This window comes from Mesoplodon bidens (genome assembly GCF_964165515.1).
Source record: "Mesoplodon bidens genome assembly, chromosome: X".
NCBI classification, from domain to species: domain Eukaryota; kingdom Metazoa; phylum Chordata; class Mammalia; order Artiodactyla; family Ziphiidae; genus Mesoplodon; species Mesoplodon bidens.
The window spans coordinates 103,609,111-103,629,582 of NC_138163.1; the positions used below are offsets into that span (position 1 = coordinate 103,609,111).

Below are 20,472 nucleotides of genomic sequence, written 5' to 3' on the forward strand. Positions count from 1 at the left end.
TATTCAGCCATAAGAAGAATGAAATAAGTCCGACAAAGAAAAGACAAATAATGTATATTTTCATGTATACGTGGACTCTAAAAAATAAAACAAACAAATGTAACTAAACAGGAACAGAACCACAGATACAGAAAACAAACTAGTGGTTACCAGAGGGGAGAGAGGCAAAATAGGTGAAGTGGATTAAGAGGTACAAACTACTAGGTATAAAATAAGTGAGCTATAAGGATGTAAGGTGGGGACTTCCCTGGTGGCGCAATGGTTAAGAATCCGCCTACCAGTGCAGGGGACACGGGTTCGAGTCCTGGTCTGGGAAGATCCCACATGCCGTGGAACAACTAAGCCCGTGTACCACAACTACTGAGCCTGCGCTCTAGAGCCCGCGAGCCACAACTACTGAAGCCTGTGCACCTAGAGCCCGTGCTTCCGCAACAAGAAGCCCACGCACCGCAACAAAGAGTAGCCTCTGCTCGCGGCAACTAGAGAAAGCCCGCGCGCAGCAACAAAGACCCAACGCAGCCAAAAATAAATAAACAAACAAACAAAAAAAGGATGTAAGGTACAACACAGGGAATATAGCCAATATTTTATAATAACTATATGGAGTATAATCTATAAAAATATCAAAGCACTTTGTTGCACACCTGAAACTAATATAATATTGTAAGTCAACTACACGTCCAAAAAAAAAAAAATACCAAACGTCAAGCAGGATTTAAGGGAACAGGGAAGAACTGCCCTCTCAGAGTAGAGTCAGTGAAAAGCATTTGTAATTTTAATACAAATATAATTCAATAGAAGGAAACCATTAAAATGAGGAACCACTGGAAAGGAACTGAAAACATTTTGAATCAACTCTGAACTCTATAAGCAACTCTTAAGAGTTTCTAAGTTTAACTTTAAAAGTTGCCATCTATTATTACAAGAAGATTTTTAAAAAGTCTGTATTACCGACGCCATGGGATTCACGCCTTCCACACCTGGCTGACAAGCTTCCGCCACAGCTCGTACGTGGCCATAGCCAATGGCAGTTAGCAACAGCTTGGCTATTTTAAGAGCATTGAGGTAGGCACCCCTTCGAGTTTCCATATCTGCATTTGGTAGGAAGTTATTTCTGGTTAGCATACTCAGGACAAGGGGTAGGCCACCACTTTTCAAGAAGTGAAATTGAAAATCAGAGGAATCATCAGCCAGAGGTGCACCAGCAGGCATTAACAAGGCATAGACTACCTGGAAAAAAGTAGAAGAACTGTATTAAAAGGTTTTAAGATAATTTCTTATTTTCCTCATCATCATTAGTTTAAAATTTTCCCATATTTTGAAATTCTTTCAAAAATATTTCATTACAATTATATCCATGTTCTTCACATTATCATATAAAAGGTCAAATTTCAAGAACATGGAATAAATTCAAAAAGTAAAAACCAACCTCTGTTAGGTACAGCACTTGTGAGGCTGAAGGACCAAAGAAAAGCGAGTCAAGAGATGGACTAAGGCTGCTTTCTCCAAGTTTGGCGTGGTCTAAACAAATAGCTCTTAATTTTTCTATTGTTGTGCTATCTGTAAGAAAAAAAGATACATAGTCTAAAATAAAACATAATTCATGCATTCATAGTATTTTACTTTTGATATTCTGAAGACTACTTTAGTATGGAATAAGAATCAATTCAGCTGAGTTACAGGCTCAAACTTCACAAGACATAACCAGATCTGGATTGGTTTAAAAAAAAAAAAAAGTCACAATCAACCAGGGCTCTTTAATCACTCAACCCAAACACGAAGGAACCAGTCTCCTCCTACTCAGAGACCTCAAATCAACATGTCTTCCTCAGGCACTAGAGACCAAAAAACTATAACACACTTCAAAAGGAAGTAGTTCTTATTGAAAATAAAAAAACGGAAATATGACAAGCTCTTCCTTCCAACTTATGTTAGCCTCCATGACACTGTGTATTAACTCAGCGGTCCCCAACCTTTTTGGCCCCAGGCACCAGTTTCGTGGAAGACAATTTTTCCACAGACCGGGGTGGGGGGGATGGTTTTGGGATGATTCAAGTGCATTACATTTATTGTGCACTTCATTTCTATTACTATTACACTGTAATATATAATGAAATAATTATACAACTCCCCATAATGCAGAATCAGTGGGAGCCCTGAGCTTGTTTTCACTTGTCACTCACTGATAGGGTTTTGATATGAGTCTGCAAGCAATTGATTTATTATGGTCTCTGTGCAGTCAAACCTCTCTGCTAATGATAATCTGTGTTTGCAGACGCTCCCCAGCACTAGCATCACTGCCTCAGCTCTACCTCATATCATCACGCATTAGATTCTCATAAGAAGCGTGCAACCTAGATCCCTCGCATGCGCAGTTAACTGTAGAGTTCGGGCTCCTATGAGAATCTAATGCTGCCGCTAATCTGACAGGAGGCGGAGCTCAGGCAGTAATGAGTAATGAGGAGCGGCTGTGAATACAGATGAATTTCTGAATCACTGGTGGGGCCTGCTGCTCACCCCCTGCTGTGCGGCCAGGTTCCTAACAGGCCACAGACCTGTAGCAGTCCGTAGCTTGGGGGTTGGGGACCCCTGTATTAACTGGTTTGTTACAATGAAAGAAGCTTACTGATCCTTGGAAACTGAACCTTAAAAAGCAAACATTAAAAAAAAAAGGGAACAGTGCCTAATGTGCACATTAAGTAAGAAGATTTTTTTGATAATATTAAAAGATGAGTTTCATTTAAATCACACTAAAAAGATACAGTAAAAAAAAAAAGAAACAATCCCATTATTAGCTACCAAACACTCAAACTTACTTCAGAAAGTACTTCAATAATCAAAGGTAAATGTTTCCAAGGTAAATGCCCTATGATTAAAATACCACTCGATAAATAAGATTTTCTTTTTAAGTAAAAGCTTTTCTTGAAGAATAAAGATAACTGAAAATTACTATAATTTCCTTAGGGTAAGCTAATTTTTACAGGCCTGGAAATATCAAAAAAAACTTCAATTTGTGTTAAAATTGTTGGCTTTCCCTATTCTGAAGGGAGAGTGACATATAACTAAATGAAATATTCAGTTTTAATAATAAAACATTCATGAATATCTTCTCCTGTCATTAAATATCCATCCCCTGTATTGTTTTATATTAATGATTAAAATGACATGTCCTTTTGCCAGTACACTAGTTTAATCTCTAACACTGGGTATTTAGGTTTTCTCAATTTTTTTTTAAACAATAAAGATCCAAGTTACTCTCTAAAAAGAAACCAATTCATATGCTGTAACTGAAAATATCTTGCTTAGTTTAAAAATATTCTGAGTGGGGCTCCCCTGGTGGCACAGTGGTTGAGAGTCCGCCTGCCGATGCAGGGGACATGGGTTCATGCCCCGGTCCGGGAAGATCCCACATGCCCCGGAGCGGCTGGGCCCGTGGGCCATGGCCGCTGAGCCTGCGCGTCCGGAGCCTGTGCTCTGCAATGCGAGAGGCCACAACAGTGAAAGGCCCACGTACCGCAAAAAAAAAAATCTGAGTGAAGGAGGGAGGGCAAAGGGAATAGGAGAAAAGAAACAAGAGCTCTAAGAAAAGGAAGCACTGAATTTTAAGCAAATCATTTAATGTTGTTGGATTATAGTTTATTCATTTGAGGGATCTGAACCAAATGATCACTAGTGGCCATTCCAGCTTCAGCATTCATGAACCTAAATAATCTTAGGTCCTCGATTATGCACATGCTCATTTAACAAAATATGGAAAATAAAGACAACAAATTTAAACTGCCCATAATCTTGGATTTTAGTTTATTTCTTTCTAGTCTTTTGAAGAGATACCTAATAAGCCTAATCAATTAAATGATTATAGCAACACAGTATAAAAAAGTCTAGAAAACATTGAGCAGTAACACACAGGTTAACAGTACAAACTTTGGAGCCCAACTGCATGCATTATCTTAGAACTGCCTTTAAGCTGTGTGTCTCTGGTCAAAAGGAACAATCTCTTGGTGCCTCAGTTTCCCCATCTTTAAAATAGAAATAAAAATAGTAATTCCCTCCCTAGGAATGTTGTGAGGTTTAAATGAGTTAACAAGTGTGAAGTGCTCATAACAGATTTTGCCATATTTTAAGATGTTAGACCAAACTCCTGGGAAAAAGGAAGCTCTGAAGAGGAAAAGCAACTCATTCTGCTTAGTAAAGCAATATACATTTTAATTTCTCTGTATCAAGCAAGAACCTGTTTTCCTGATGCGTATAAAGGTCATAGGAACTCCTGAGGAATTTAAATTACAAGAGTTTAAATTACCTACAGAGACTACTGTAGAAGTTCTAAGTTTAACAGCAAATCATAATGGAGGCACTGGACTTTAGGCAAAGATTCAGAATAAACAAAAGTAAAGTCAATGACTAATAAAAAAGCTTCTAATTCCATCTTGGTTTTTCCTCCTTTTAAAATACGTGCACGTGTGCACAAACACTAAATGATTACCCAAATGTTAGAAACAGAATTTATAACTACTTCCTTTTCTTAGAGCTCCTGCTTCCTATCTTAAAGAAGAATGTGCGCGCGCACACGCCCATGTGTGTAACAACCACAGTGACAAAGAGTAGGTTAACATTTGTTGAATAGTGATTAAATACCCGTCACTAGGCTAGGGGTTTTCCATACATGACCCCATTTAATCCATGCAATTCTATGAAATAGTTATTATTAGCTCAGTTTTACAGACAAGGAAGCTCTGAGAAACTAAGAAAACTCATGTTTAAGGCCATGGAGTAGCAACTTGAAGAAGCAGGACTTGAACTCAAGCCCATTTGAGTCCAAAGCCTATGACTTGTCTACTGTCATACAATCATTACTGGCATTTTCGAAGCTGGCTATTTCAAATTTAGGTACTATACTTCGATTATATAGAATAAGACAAAAGCACCCTCGTAAGTTTCCTGCTTGAGCTGCTCAGCAAGAGCTTCCTCTCGCCATCTAGTGGCACTATGCTCAAATCACAAGGTCAGGAATTATGAGATGGGTTTTCCTTTTCAAATGTTGAAAAGTACATAAAGCAACAACAGCTGTTACTCAGATACTAGTAAGTAAAACAATACAAATTCTAAACTACACAACAGATAAGGATCAAATTAAATCATTAAGAAAAGCCTTCTTAAAAGAGCAAATAGGGCTTCCCTGGTGGCGCAGTGGTTGGGGGTCCGCCTGCCGATGCAGGGGACACGGGTTCGGGACACGGGTTCGTGCCCCGGTCCGGGAGGATCCCGCATGCCGCGGAGCGGCTGGGCCCGTGAGCCATGGCCGCTGAGCCTGCGCGTCCGGAGCCTGTGCTCCGCAACGGGAGAGGCCACAGCAGTGAGAGGCCCGCGTACCGCAAAAAAAAAAAAAAAAAAAAAAAAAAAAAAAAAAAAAAAAAAAAAAAAGAGCAAATAAAAACTCAATTAGAAAAAAAAGGAAAAGCCTTATTTAGGAATCTAATTAACATCTGAATCGATTCTGTACCATATGACTCAGAAAGTGAGATCAGATGGGAAAGGTCAGCATGGTGTCTACTTTAGAAAAAGGAGATAATGTAAACACAACAGTTTTAAAAATTATCTGGGCCAATTATTGAACTGCATTTGTCAGCAACGCATCCATAAACCCCACTAAAATGAGAATAAATTAATATAAAATACATAAACTCAGAAGGATAAAGAAGTTAAAAGTTGAAGGAACATTAGAGATGTCAGCAAATTACTGAAGGTGTAGAGGGGATGGAAGATAGCTGGCTTAGCTGAACCCAAGAAGTGCTTCTTGGGGGCTAAGAGAAAGAGGGAGAGGGTACCTATAAATCAGCACTCCACCAAGTCCTAGAAAAGTTAAGGATATGAAAACAAAACATAATTGAGAAGGTACAGATGAATCAAAGACTTAAAAACAGAGTGCCTGGGCTTCCCTGGTGGCGCAGTGGTTGAGAGTCTGCCTGCCGATGCAGGGGACACGGGTTCGTGCCCCGGTCCGGGAAGATCCCACATGCCGCGGAGCGGCTGGGCCCGTGAGCCATGGCCGCTGAGCCTGCGCGCCTGGAGCCTGTGCTCCTCAACGGGAGAGGCCACAGCGAGAGGCCCGCGTACAGCAAAAAAAGAAAAAAAAAAAACAAAATAAAACAGAGTGCCTGAAATCTGCCTAAGAGGCAAATTTCTACTCTACCTCCCTCCCCAATAGACTGATGAAGCTGAGAAGCAGATATCTCACTAATGTAGAGAATAGATACAAATATGGAATGCAAAAGACTAAAAAGCTGGATTAGTACCAGTATGAACCCGTTTGTTTTTTGATATAAATGTGTTTACATACATGTGTGTGTGTAAGTGTGTATTACTTCCTAAGTCCAGTGAAAATGCCTAGACCACAATAACACCCCAGTGGTAATGAGCACAATTTAGCCCTCACATTCTGGTTTCTAAATATCTTCCCTCACTAAAAGGAGAAATGTCTGATTCTAGGGCTGGAATAGAGAAAGTACTAGATAAACTTTAAATATCTTATGCCAGAAAGTAAGAAGTACTCAAAGGATGATGAAGCTATATTAAAAAAAAGCACTGGGTTTATGTAAAAAAGACAGTTGAGTACACATCCACTGACCATACCTGGGACAACTGAGCATCAAAATAAATAATGACTATGATGGCTATAACCCAATGGGTAAAATAAGAATCCATGAGTAAACAGTGATAACACATAATTAATAGGGGAGAAGGCAAAGCTCTGCTTTATAGTAGAATGCCAATATCCTTGCTTGTTGGAAATACACAATGAAGTATTTAAGGATGATGGGACATCAGACCAGCAGCAAATTACTCTCAAATGGTTCTTGAAGTCCTTGAATTATACTTCAAACTTTTCTGTAAGGTTGTAAATGTTTCCAAAAAACATTAAAAAAAAATTTTTTTAAAGTTGTATAGGATTGAATGATCTGATTGATTCTCTCTTTCCACAAGCTCTGTTATTTTTAGTGCATAACTTTGTAGAACGTTAAGTTTTAGAGGAAAACACATATATTAGAGCAGAAACACTGAAATGTGCTCATGAAAAAATCCTATGGAAAAGAATCACTTGCAGGAAGGTCTTGAAAATTTAACACTAGAATATCTGGGGGCCAAAAGTCAACAGAAGAGCTGGAAAAAGTTAAGGATACCACCCAAAGCTGGAAAAAAATTAATGAGAGGAGAAAGGAAAGGTAAGAAAATCAGATTTAGTAGATTCAACACCACAGTCAAAGACATTTCAAAGATCCACAAAAAGCAAAACACAGAGAAGTAAATTAGCAAAGAAAGAACAGAAATCTCTCACAAATTAGGAATCTCCAGGCCCACTGAAAACCCATCACAAAGCAGACCTATACCAAGCAAGGCATTTCATCAGGAAAGTTCTAAACTCAATGATAAAACCAAAACTTCCAGAAACAAAGATCAAGAGCAAAGGAATATTTTGCACTGTTGGTGGGAACGTAAACTGATATAGCCACTATGGAGAGCAGTAAGGAGGTTCCTTAAAGAACTAAAAATAGAACTACCATACCATCCAGCAACCCCACTACTGGGCATATACCCTGAGAAAACCATAATTCAAAAAGAGTCATGTACCACAATGTTCATTGCAGCTCTATTTACAATAGCCAGGACATGGAAGTAACCTAAGTGTCCATCGACAGATGAATGGATAAAGATGTGGCACAAATATACAATGGAATATTACTCAGCCATAAAAAGAAACGAAATTGAGTTATCTGTAGCAAGGTGGATGGACCTAGAGACTGTCATACAGAGTGAAGTCAGTCAGAAAGAGAAAAACAAATACCGTATGCTAACACATATATATGGAATCTAAAAAAATGGTTCTGAAGAACCTAGGGGCAGGACAGGAATAAAGACGCAGACGTAGAGAACGGAGTTGAGGACCCGGGGAGGGGGAAGGGGAAGCTGGGACGAAGTGAGAGAGTGGCATGGACATATATACACTACCAAATGTAAAACAGATAGCTAGTGGGAAGCAGCCGCATAGCACAGGGAGATCAGCTCGGTGCTTTATGACCACCTAGAGGGGTGGAATAGGGAGGGTGGGAGGGAGATGCAAGAGGGAGGACATATGCGGATATATGTATACGTATAGCTGATTCACTTTGTTATAAAGCAGAAACTAACACACCATTGTAGAGCAATTATACTCCAATAAAGATGTTAAAAAAAAAAAGCATACGTAACTATTAAAAAAAAAAAAAAGTAAAGGAATAGAACTCAGGAGAGCTTTGGTCTTCACACAAGCAACATTACCAGCTAGACAGCTGAGTAAATTTTCAAGCTAGAATTCAATACCCAAACTACTAATCAAATGTGAAGGTTAAGCATTCAGATTAGCAATGTTTCAGAAACAAATAACAAAACCACCTCCCACATACCCTTTCTGAAATAAGTGCAGGAGGGTGTGCTTCAGCAAAATGACAGAGTCCCTCAAGAAAGGCTCAAGACGTAGGAGCCAGTGAACAGATATCCTCCGTAGGATAGCTGAGGAAAGAAGTCCCCAAATGGTAGCTGTGTAGTGAACAACAACCAGATGAGAGAAGGCAGAAGAAAAGTTCCAGGACAACAGTGGAGCCGACAGATTATATAATACACATAATAATGGAAAATTATTTTGAGAGGTTACTAGAGAATATGTGGAAAGAATTAGTAATAGGTGTATAGAAAATCAAGAAAATGAAAAGGGGAAATTATTAAACCCTGAAAAAAAAGTTGCCATTAATCCAGCAAACTACTTTTCACACACTCCTGAAAAAACAAACGCTGAATATGAATTTAAGAAAAAACTGGAAGAGGGACTTCCCTGGCAGTCCAGTGGTTAAGACTCCACGTTTCCACTGCAGGGGCCACGGGTTTGATCCCTGGTTGGGGAACTAAGATCCCACATGCCACATGGTGTGGCCAAAAAAAAAGAAAAGAAAAAAGAAAAAATTGGAAGAATGTGGAAGTAAGAGTTAAGTTTTCTTTACACAACAGAAAATCAGTAGGTATCTAAAACTGACAAACAGTTGTATGAGGGTGTTATTTACAGATAGTATAGACATAGATAAGAATAAGAGCTACCAATTGAAAGTGGTTGTTTCCCAGGAATAAAAAAGGAACAATGCTATAGATGACACATGACCCAAAACACAGTCCAGGGGCCAGAAAATTTTTTCTGTAAAGCGTCAGATAGTAAATATTTAAGGCTTTGCAGGCCATATGGTCTCTGCCACAACTGCTGCTGTGCTAAGACAAAAGCAGCTAAGACAGTGTGTACATGAATGAGCATGGCTTGTACAACACCAATAAAATTTCGTTTATGGACACCAAAATTTAAATTTCATATAATTTTCATAAGTCACAAAATATTATTCTTTTGATTTGTTCTTCAGTAATTAGAAAATGTAAAAACCATCCTTAACTCTTGGGCTGTACCAAAGACAGACAGTGGGTTGGATTTGGCCAGTGAGCTATAGTTTGCCAACTTCTGTTATTTTCCATCTAGGAAGAGAATTTGCTAACATACCCTTTTACTATCCAACATGTACTTTATCAACATTATTATCATTTAAAAAGAAATTTCTTACCTGGTGGCATAAGTTTCATAAGTACTCTTGCTCCATCTCTAAGAGGTGGCATATTTAGGCTGCTACCCAAGTCTGCAACTTGCCAAAGGAAAGAGATGTATCTGGGGTGCAGTGACATTATCTAGAATATAAAATACACAAAATATTTACCTGTAAATTACACCTCCCCAAAAGAAGAGTCCCCAAATAAATGTGTTGGTTAATCTCCAGTTTTGCTTATGTCATTTCTATCCTGAAATGGTCTGCCTACCCCATCATCTCACTTTTAGAAATCCTTCATAATGTAGACTGAATACATTATCCAAGCCACCTCCTGTACTTTGTGTGTGACAGCTTTTTTACGGTTTTGTTAAACTATTCCTCTTGTACATACAAGTCAGACTCTGTATGAACAAATGGCTGCCATGCCCACTAACAGTTAAATTCCCAATCCAACTGTTGTAGAGAGCCAATCCTTCTGACACTGGAGTGGCTGGTATTATTGTAGCCATTAAAATTTTTGTGGGGAGGTAAGGGAGGAAGGAATCACTTTCTTTAGAAACAAGATATGTTACTGACAATCTAAGAAAGACTGCAGATATTTTCCTACAGAAACAGTTCTGAAGAATTCATTTTTGTGGTACAAATACAAAATACAGTGGTTATTTTGCTCAATAAACTCAACAGTTATAATTAAGTTGTATAATGGGCTAGTTTTATGTAAATATAACAGCACTATATCTATACAAAATGTGGTTTTAAATTTCAACCAAGTTACAATCACCTTTCAAAGGGATCCATTCTGAAGTTGATGGTTAAATGTACAGTTAATGATATTTTGCCACATTAAATCATAAGTTCAAGAAAAAAGAACTATTCTGTATACTTTATTCTTAAATAACAGCAAAATGTCTTGCATACAATAGCTCAAAACTATCTACTCACCACTCCGGGCAAACAGCTTTCCACTTCTGGATTGGGACCATCACTGTAATGATTACCATGGTTTCCAGGAGATCCAGTTGAGGAATCAGAAGAACTATCAGGGCTTGAAGGCATATTGGAACTTATTTGTGTAAGTTTGGCTGTAATTAGCTGAAAATGATATACTATGTTAGTACCAAAGACAAGGAAAAATACACAAAAGAGAAGCTAGTGACATACCAACAAAAAACTACACATTCTTAGAAATATAATTTATAAGTGTTGTCTAACATAATCACTTAAATAGCTTTGTTTTTAGAAATTTTCTCCTCTATATTATAGGTACCATAATGCCTGTCTTATTTAGTGTTATAATTCAAACACCTAATACAGAAAATACAAAGCCTCACACATAACAGATGCTCCATTAACATTTATTGAGTGAAATGTTGACTACAAAAATGAAAGAGTCCCCGATTTGATTTTCTTGAAAAGTTTGGTAATTATAGATACTTACCGATTTATCCTTTAAGTTTAACTGTCCAATCAACTTTCTATCATCTGCAGGATCTATCAGTTCACCGCCTACAAAGAGCTCAATTTTTGTATGAGCTACATTGGCTTTGATACGATTGAGAATACATCGTCGTACTGAACCAATTGTATCATTTGTATGAGACCATACGTCCAAGTCATCAACCTGTCTGCCCTGGTTTGGAAATCGAACTATAAAAGAAAGGTGTTTACCACGGAAAGCTCTGGGGGGAAAAAAAGGGAAACCATTATCATATTCAGCAGATTTTTAAATCTTCTTGCAAAGAAAATAAAGCTAGCAATTTAAAATTGAATATTTTCTTACTAAACAAGAGAAAGTGAGTTAAAGACACATTATTTTTAGGATCTTGCAAGTATTTACTGCTCCTTTTAACTACAAATATTATAGTAATCTTCAAAACACAATCATATTTCACTGTTGTTACTCGTGGACCTATAGTTTACAGGTATCTAGTTATAAGACATTAAAACAGAGACATGAGTAACATTTCATTTATTTTTAATGCTATAAAAGCCCAACTAATGTCAAAAGTCATCCCCAAAATGCTATTTATGTTGGCATATTATCTTCCTGCAGGTAAGATACAAAAAAATAAAAAACATATTCAAGGAGCAATTTTAATAATTTCATGGTTAAAAAGAGAACTCAAATACTAATGGCTCACATTCTATAAATATCTCTAAATTATACATATTATTTGAGTATACTAAATGGTGAAATCTTAAGAGAAACGTTAATAGACCCGAAGATGAGTGAATTAGGTAAGGAAAATTTTAAGAGGTACAAACTTCCAGTTACCAAATAAATGAGTCATGGGATGACAGGTGGTAACTAAGCATGGTGATCATTTTGTAATGTAAGGAAATATTCAGGCACTATGTTGTGTACCAGGAACTAACATAGTGTTGTAGGTCAATTATACTTCAAAATCAAACAAACTCACAGAAAAAGAGATCAGATTTGTGATTACCGGGCTGGGGGGCGGGACAGGGGAGGGAGAATTGGATGAAGGCGGTTAAAAAGTACAAACTTCCAGTTATAAGATAACTGAGTACTAGAGATGTAATGCTCAACATGATTAATATAATTAACACTGTTCTATGTTATATATGAAAGCTGGTAAGAGAATAAATCCTGAGTTCTTGTCACAAGGGAAGAGTATTTTTTCCTTTTTCTTTCTTTTGTATTTATATGAGATGATGGATGTTCACTAAACTTATTGTGGTAATCATTTCATGATGTACCAAGACAAATTATTATAAACTTATAAAGGCTGTATGCCAATTATATCTCAATAAAACTGGAAGAAAAAAAGAGAGAAATGTTAGTAGACCATTTAAAAATATTTCTTGCTACACTGGCTATCTGTCAAAGCAGCTTTTAAGAGTTCTCTCCAATTACTCTGCAACCAGACTATGCTATTATTTTTCACAGTGGAAATGAATGGCATCAAAGCACTTCAACGGCAAAATACCCCTGGCAACACTTAACAGGCAACAAAGTAAATGGCAAAAAAAAACCCCAAACAAACAAAAAAAGACCAACCAGAATAAAAAGAAGAAACCAGAGGGCTTCCCTGGTGGCTCAGTGGTTAAGAATCCGCTTGCCATTGCAGGGGACATGGGTTCGAGCCCTGGTCTGGGAAGATCCCACATGCTGCGGAGCAACTAAGCCCATGTGCCACAACTACTGAGCCTGTGCTCTAGAGTCCGCGAGCCACAACTACTGAGCCCGCGTGCCACAACTACTGAAGCCCGCGCACCTAGAGCCCGTGCTCCGCAACAAGAGAAGCCATCACAATGAGAAGCCCACGCACAGCAACGAAGACCCAACGCAGCCAAATTAAAAAAAAAAAAAAAAGAAAGCCATTAAGTTAAAAGGAAAAAAAAGAAGAAACTAGATTTACTTGAGAATGCCCTAAACAAAAACAAGCAAAAAACAGATCCTGAAAACAAAACAAAAAAGGCCTACTATTAAAAAAAAAAATTCTGTAGGATACAAATACTGTTTTTAAGCAAGACACTAATGTTTTCAAAAAATGAAAAATTTCCTCTCTCCTTCTTCCTGTACATCATCACTTTTTAAAATCAAATGGCTAGGAAAATGTCAAATAATTAAGTAGCACTAGTAGATCAGTTATTCACAAACCTTGACATAGGTAGAATTGTTCTTTCCTCATGATAATCACTGTCACATTCATTTATATACTCCCGTAACACAGTTAATACTCGAACCATTCGAACAGCTTCCTGTCTCGCACAATTAATACTGTCTTTGTCACCATCCAAAACACACAGCGTGTCATAGGAGGCTTTCAAGCGATCAAAGCAAGACTGAATGAAGTCTTCATGGATTACCACCTACAAATAATGGGCCAAATAAAGGCAGTTCAAATTTTATATGTATATAAAGTATTTCATATATATATTAATAAAACATTAATCTAATTAAAGATGGCAACAATTTAAAGGTAGATCTCATTTAACCATGATCCTATTTAACGAGAGAATCTATATTGATAATTGATAAGAAAATATGTTTGAGAACAGACTTGTGGCTGCCAAGTGGGGAGAGAGGGTCGGGGAGGGATGGATTGGGAGTTTGGGATTAGCACATGCAAACAACTATATACAGAATGGATAAAAACAAGGTCCTACTGTATAGCAAGGTAACTATATTCAATGTCCTTTGATAAACCATAATGGAAAAGAATATAAACAAAGAATGTATATGTATGTATAACTGAATCACTTAGCTGTGCAGCAGAAATTAACACAACATTGTAAAATCAACTATACATCAATAAAATAGAAACAACAATAACACACACACACTATGTTTTGTCAAAGGAAGCTTATGTTATTTAAGTTAACAAGTATAAACTATATATACAAAAAATGAATTTCAGGATTAGGTGTCAGAATGGAAAGAAATTCGGCCGAAATCTCCTACCATAACTATACTCAAAATAATCACTTCAAGATAATTATATCAAGATGAGACTCATTTAGACAGCATTTTGTAGGAGAGAAATGTAGACTAAATATTTTAGGTATGTTTTTATAATACAAATTGAAACAAAAACAATTTCTAGTTAATCTTGAAGTAAAGAAAAAAACTCTTATTAGTAACAGTTCTTCAATCAGAATTCAAATTTGTGTAAGTTTTAATACATGTCAATCCTCACCTGATTAACCTGTAGCCTTGGACCAAGGTTCGTGTATATCTCTTTAAGGAGATCTATAGCTCTGCTGGCAATATCATCATTACTTTGAATCACCACCTAGGTTCAAAAAGATTCAAGTGTAAATACCTTTCAAGAAATATTTTAGTTAGGCATTTCCATTCAAACCGTACCTTCAGTTGTTTTTAATACAGCATTCAATAATTTGACAGGGAACATCGACTTTGATAATCAAGTAAAATTAAAGTGAGAAAACAGACCAAAAATATAACAAATGCAAAACTCAAGTCTTTGAATAAATCAAGTTAAGAAAGAAAGACACATTTTACAAAGAATAAAATATGCTGTCATGGGCTCTCCTGGTGGCGCAGTGGTTGGGAGTCCACCTGCCGATGCGGGGGACATAGGTTCGTGCCCCGGTCCGGGAGGATCCTGCGTGCCGTGGAGCAGCTGGGCCCGTGAGCCATGGGCAGGAGCCTGTGCTCCGTAGCGGGGGGGACCACGGCAGTGAGAGGCCCACATACCGCAAAAAAAAAAAAAAATGCTGTCATTAGTATTATTTAAACCCTGCAATTCAACACCCTGGTAACCAAGCAGTGAGATATTAAGGAAGGAATTCAAATTAGTTAAAGGAAACAAAGATTATATGAAATACAGCTTACCATAGAAGGCTACCCACCCCTACCCCATTTGTATAGATCTTCATCACTCATCTAATCATATCAGTGGTTTTCAAATTATGTATAGAACTCTAGGAGTGATGACGAGTTTTAGGGATGAACCCTATAATAGGCTTGGGAGGGGGAAGGGAGTGAAGCATAGGGAGACTGAGTCGCAAGAAAAAATCACGCTTTCCTTTCTCACTTCAACTAGTTTTACATTTTGGAGTATTATCTAAATTTTGACTTTTAAAAAGGGTCTCTGCTGTTTAAAAATGTTGAAAACCACATACTTAAAGTCTGAATACTCAAATACCAAAGTAAACAACTTGGTCTGTCTGCAGAAAAATATTTCATATCCAGAAAACAATATAAACTGCTGTGAACAGATCAGATTTTTAAAGATAGTAATAATATATTAATACTATATTCGAACAACATGGATGGAACTTGAGGGCATCATGCTAAGTGCTAATAAGTCAGACAGAGAGAGACAAATACTGTGTGATTTCACTTATATGTGCAATCTAAAAAAATAAAAAACACAAACAAAAAATTGAACTCATAGATACAGAAAAGAGATTAATGGTTGCCAAATGGTGAACGGGTTCAAAAGGTACAAACACAGTTATAAAATAAGTAAGTCCTGGGGATGTAATGCAGAGCACAGTGACTATAGGTAATAATACTGTACTGCATCTTTGAAAGAGTGAATGGTAAGAGAGTAAATTTTTGGGGGGGCCAAGCCACACAGCTTTTGGGATCTTAGTTCCCCAAGCAGGGATTGAACCCAGGCCACAGCAGTGAAAGCACCGAGTCCTAACCACTGGACCACCAGGGAATTCTCCAGTAAATCTTAAAAGTTATTACAAGAAAAAAAAATGTAACTGTGTAGTGATAGATGTTAACTAGACTTATGGTGATCATTTTGCAATACGTACACATCAAATCATTATGCTGTATACCTGAAACTAATGTAGTGTTGTATGTCAATTATATCTCAACTAAAATATATATATATATATATATATATATATAAATACTATAAAGGTGGAAAAATTAGCCTTAAGTAGATAATATTTTACTCAGGTATCTAAAAATATCACAAGTTAAACAGTGCCGATAAAGTATACATTCATAATCCTTTCTAAATAAAGTCTTTTTTTCTGTCATCTACTTCAGCATTAAATGGGTAAGCTAAAAGAAGAAACAGAGGTCTACATTAAATTAAAAAAGGGAAGAAAATAACTTTCATGGAGGGGCATGAAAGATCTGTATGGTTAGTGCATTTACTTCTAAACACATCTGGGACAGACAGATTCTAAGCCAAGACAAAAGGAACATCAGTGGCAGAAGGAGGGGGAGGTGGAGGGAGGGAGAAAAGTAAGATAAAGATGAACTATCACTACCTCCTGTGACAAGCATCAGAGCAGCATACATACATATAATTCATCTGTACAAATGTGATTTCTTACCTATTTGAAAAACTACATCAGATACACTGCTTACAAAGTTCCTACTTTTCACTTACCCTCCAAAGGTAGTCTAATCCTATTAACTCCAAATCATCCATCATATATGCTCTCCTTTTTGCTACTAGTTTTCCTTCTCGACAATTCACAGCTTTGAAGAATCGCTCAAAACATTTCATTCCATTTTCAGTCAGTAGAGAAGGATCAAGCTGAAGTACATTGCTTTCAAAGAAGTCCTTATTAATATCAGGATCCAAGTCTGGTTCATCACCCATCAACTTGGAATACCACTTAAAACAGGCTTCACGATCACAAAGGTAAACTGCGTTCTCTGCTAAGCATTTCCATATTTGTTTTGCCTGAGGAGCGCAGAGCCACAGTTGGCCATCCTTCAATAAAAATCTTAAAAAACATAAAAAATTAGCAATTAGATCTACATAATTTTTTATCCTGAAAGGCAATCTGTCTCTCTATATGGGAAATAATCCATTTATCACAATTACATTTTAACTACAGGTAAAAAGATGTCAGTTTTTATCAATATCTTAAAATACCTTATTTCTTAATTTTTATCTATTACTAAAAAATACTAGATATTAATTCATTCAACAAGCACACATTAAGCACCTACAATGTGCCAGGAACTCTGCTACATCACTGGACCTAAACTGAAAAAAAAGATTTGTTCCCTGTACACGTGAAACACTGTAAATCAACTATACTTCAATAAAAATAAAAGGATACACATTGGGAGAAAAAAAGATTTGCTCCCTGAACTTAAACAGTTTCATCTTTGAAACCAGCCATTTTGAAAGTATGTTTAATAGGTTACCTGAGATTTAGCATTGTGCTTATATGGCATCATTGGAGAAAGAGGTATTGTATTATGTGACTTTATAGATAACCAACTTATCAATGCTGAAGAGTTAAAATTGCTTAAATTTTAATATTTGATGATAATCTAATATTCATCACTCAGTACTTGGCCACACTGAACAGAATAACTGACATATTTTAAACTTTTTAATGTCAAAACTCAACAGGATGCTTACTAATTATTCAGTGGCATTCTCGAGGGTCTTTTTAGTTTTGGGACTATAGGTTTAGTTCAAGTGAATTCTGTTTCAACTAGTTTCTTCAGTTAGCTTTCTTTTTCTTTTAGCATTCATCCACCCACCCTGTCTGCCATATCTCTGAATGACAAGAGAATAAACATCTCATTTTATTCTGAAGAACTTAACACAATCTTTAGCTAATGCAATGGTGGCTCCATTCCCAATTACACAGCAAGGTGAATGTATTTAAGGTTCCCTCTTCATTTCAAAGCATTTTGAGTTATCAATTCTAGTGTCTTTGATATTTTCATAGTATTGCTGAGCTTAAAGAGGGCTTCTAGCACCTGTCCCACCTAACCCTGTCACCTCTAATTTACAGATAGGAAACTGAGGTCCAATATGATAAAATACAGTTGTTTTCAGTTTTGAGTTGTGTTTTGTTTTGGTTTTTAAAAACAACAGCAGAAAACTTTCTTCAAGCAAAAATTCCATTTGGAAGGCCAATGTATAAAAATAAAAGCAGAGCTGTTTCAATTGTTGGGAAGAGGAAAGAAGTGAGAAATGGGGATAAAACCTCTACTGCTTGTCCAGAAATCTTGGAGGAAGCTCCTCAGAAGCCCTAATGCTCCAACGTAGGTTTGAAAAATCACTGGTCTAATAGAAAGAGCATAGACTTAAGTCAGATACACCTAGCTGAGTAGTGCAGCACCATGATATACTGGCTGTGTGTTTTCAAACAAGCTAGTTTAAGCCATGCGAATCTCAGTTTTCTTATTAATCAAACTGGGATAATACCCGCCTCCCTGCACTGCTATGTAAAGCATTTAACACAAGCCAAATACATAGTGAGTAAAGTTCGGTTCCCGTCCCTTGAGAGAATTGCTGTAGGTCATATAGATAGGTACTAATAGAGCAAGGACTAAAAACAAGTTCTCTGATCCCAAACTTTAATTTAGCAAAAGAGCTGATAACCACTCTTCTGTTCTAGGCAATCTAAAAGATACAACACACACCAATCAATAACAATGGCTCACTATGGCAATGATTCTCCATCTGGGCAGGAAGGTCCTTCCATCCAGATGGTTGAAAAACAAAACACACACAAAACCACTTCACACTTTAAACAAATGCCGAATTTCTTAAAATCTGGTGTCTAGAGTTTTCCCTCAAGTTAAAATCTTAATGTACCTACTTATGTCAATGTTTCCAAGTAAGCACATATTCAATAAACATAAGCCGATAATTAATGCAGCCCAGGAGAAAATTCCCCAGTGTATCAAAATAATAAATGCAATAGATTTTCTGAGGCACTGATAATCTGGGCATTTCCTTCAGCATGCTTATGATCTGAATAAGCTCTTCTGCTATGTGATGTGGTTTCTGAATTCACAAGAAACCTCTCATCGTGAAAAATTTTAACAATTTCAAATCTACAAGTGTATAATCATTAAAAGCTAAACACCAATGAGTAAATCAAGCCTCGGACTACATTTAACTTTGGCTTAAGGGAATAAACCTCTTTTCTTCGTCCCCATCAGAATACTGTTGTTAACACATGACTCCAGACTGCCTTTGTCAGCCACTGTTAGGATAAATGAGGCACGAAAGAACTCAATCACTCTTTTGGGGTGCTGGTCCAACAGCCTTTTCTCCCCATTTCCTTAGTGCCTATGATATCATTAAGGTCAATATGGTTCTCTAGCTGGTTCTGTCAAAATATGGAAATCGCTTCTTTAAAAATAAATATAAACAAATATGAAGACCAGAAGTCTATACAAAAGGTTTAAGTGTGTTCTCTTCAAATACTTCTTTGCAGTCAAAGAAGAAGTTAAAACTCAACCAATAATTTAAAAATATTTAATGATGAACACATAGGGAAATGTCCTGTGACTTTCATGTAATGATTTCCACATGGGGAAATAAAATGTGGCAAGAGCCACCTAACAAAGACCTAGTCATACAGGATATCAACTTGGTATTCTTTGTCTTAAAAAGAGCAACACTAATTGTTTAAAACAAACCTAAGGAAGTTAAGCCGTTCTTGGACTTCTTGAACATGACTATATCTACTTCCCAGCCTCACAGTTTGTGGGTCATAGTCTTCATGGTCTGCAAATTAAGAAAAATCTTGCATTATACACATGGTTAGCCATATCATTGTTGACTTAAATCAAAGAAAGATAAATCAGTTAAAAAGTCGTTAATCCTTTATCACTAAAAGGCAACATGAAATTTACTAATTACTGGTAGTTTCTACCCATCTCCTTTTTTCCCAACCAAAATAACCTTTCCTTTCACATAACCAAAAGAAAAGTCTGTTAAATGTGCTGTCAAAAATAATTCATACAACCCCTTCGCCCAATTTTCATACATAATGAAGTAATTTCTGATTACAGCCTAAGACTGACCTAAGTGGTCTATGTTATAAAAAATCATATTACCAACCTCTATCTAGGAAGTTGGCATTAATGCAAGATGCTACTCTACATAATGAAGTTATCATACCATAATCACCACCAGCATGTTATGAAACATTCTCAGATAAACTTAAGAAAACCTACCCTTCTATCACGGCACGACAATGGGTATATATTGGTCACTAGGCCTAGCTTAATTTGGAAATTCTTTAAAAAAATTTTAATAAAATAAAGCTAGTAAACCCTTTGGTTTTACTTCCATTAGAGTATACCCTACAATGGAAGAAAAAAGTCTCAGTGTTTGGAATGAAAGACCAGAGCAAAAAAAATCTTTAAAAGCACCTCCGGTCCTAAAAACATGTTGGACAGTGGTTTTTTGTTTTTATTTTATTGGAAAAAGCCATATATGATCTGGAAATGGTCAAGTTAATTTGTGGCTTAGAGCAAAAGAAAGTTGAAGCAAATGTTCTGAACACGTGCTTTCAACTACTTGGGAATCAGTGACCTTTCTTCCAGAAAGTTGAGGCAAGTTATGCAGGAATAAGAAATTATGTAATTTTAAAAAAGAAATTGTATAATTAGCATTAATTATTGGTA

The 20,472-nt window shown here is 36.7% G+C and overlaps 1 protein-coding gene across 3 annotated transcripts in view; it reads right to left on the reverse strand.

The window, feature by feature from the left end:
- The window catches only part of USP9X (ubiquitin specific peptidase 9 X-linked), a 133,889-nt gene that overhangs the window by 45,078 nt on the left and 68,339 nt on the right, over positions 1-20,472 (reverse strand). For all 3 annotated transcript variants that reach the window (XM_081222648.1, XM_081222646.1, XM_081222647.1), the window contains 9 exons: positions 19,480-19,567; positions 16,463-16,805; positions 14,276-14,371; positions 13,237-13,448; positions 11,050-11,290; positions 10,554-10,703; positions 9,630-9,750; positions 1,430-1,560; positions 952-1,230 (listed from right to left, as the gene is read on the reverse strand). In XM_081222648.1, coding sequence (XP_081078774.1) covers positions 952-1,230; positions 1,430-1,560; positions 9,630-9,750; positions 10,554-10,703; positions 11,050-11,290; positions 13,237-13,448; positions 14,276-14,371; positions 16,463-16,805; positions 19,480-19,567 — 1,661 coding nt within the window. The remainder of the gene's footprint in view (positions 1-951; positions 1,231-1,429; positions 1,561-9,629; positions 9,751-10,553; positions 10,704-11,049; positions 11,291-13,236; positions 13,449-14,275; positions 14,372-16,462; positions 16,806-19,479; positions 19,568-20,472) is intronic.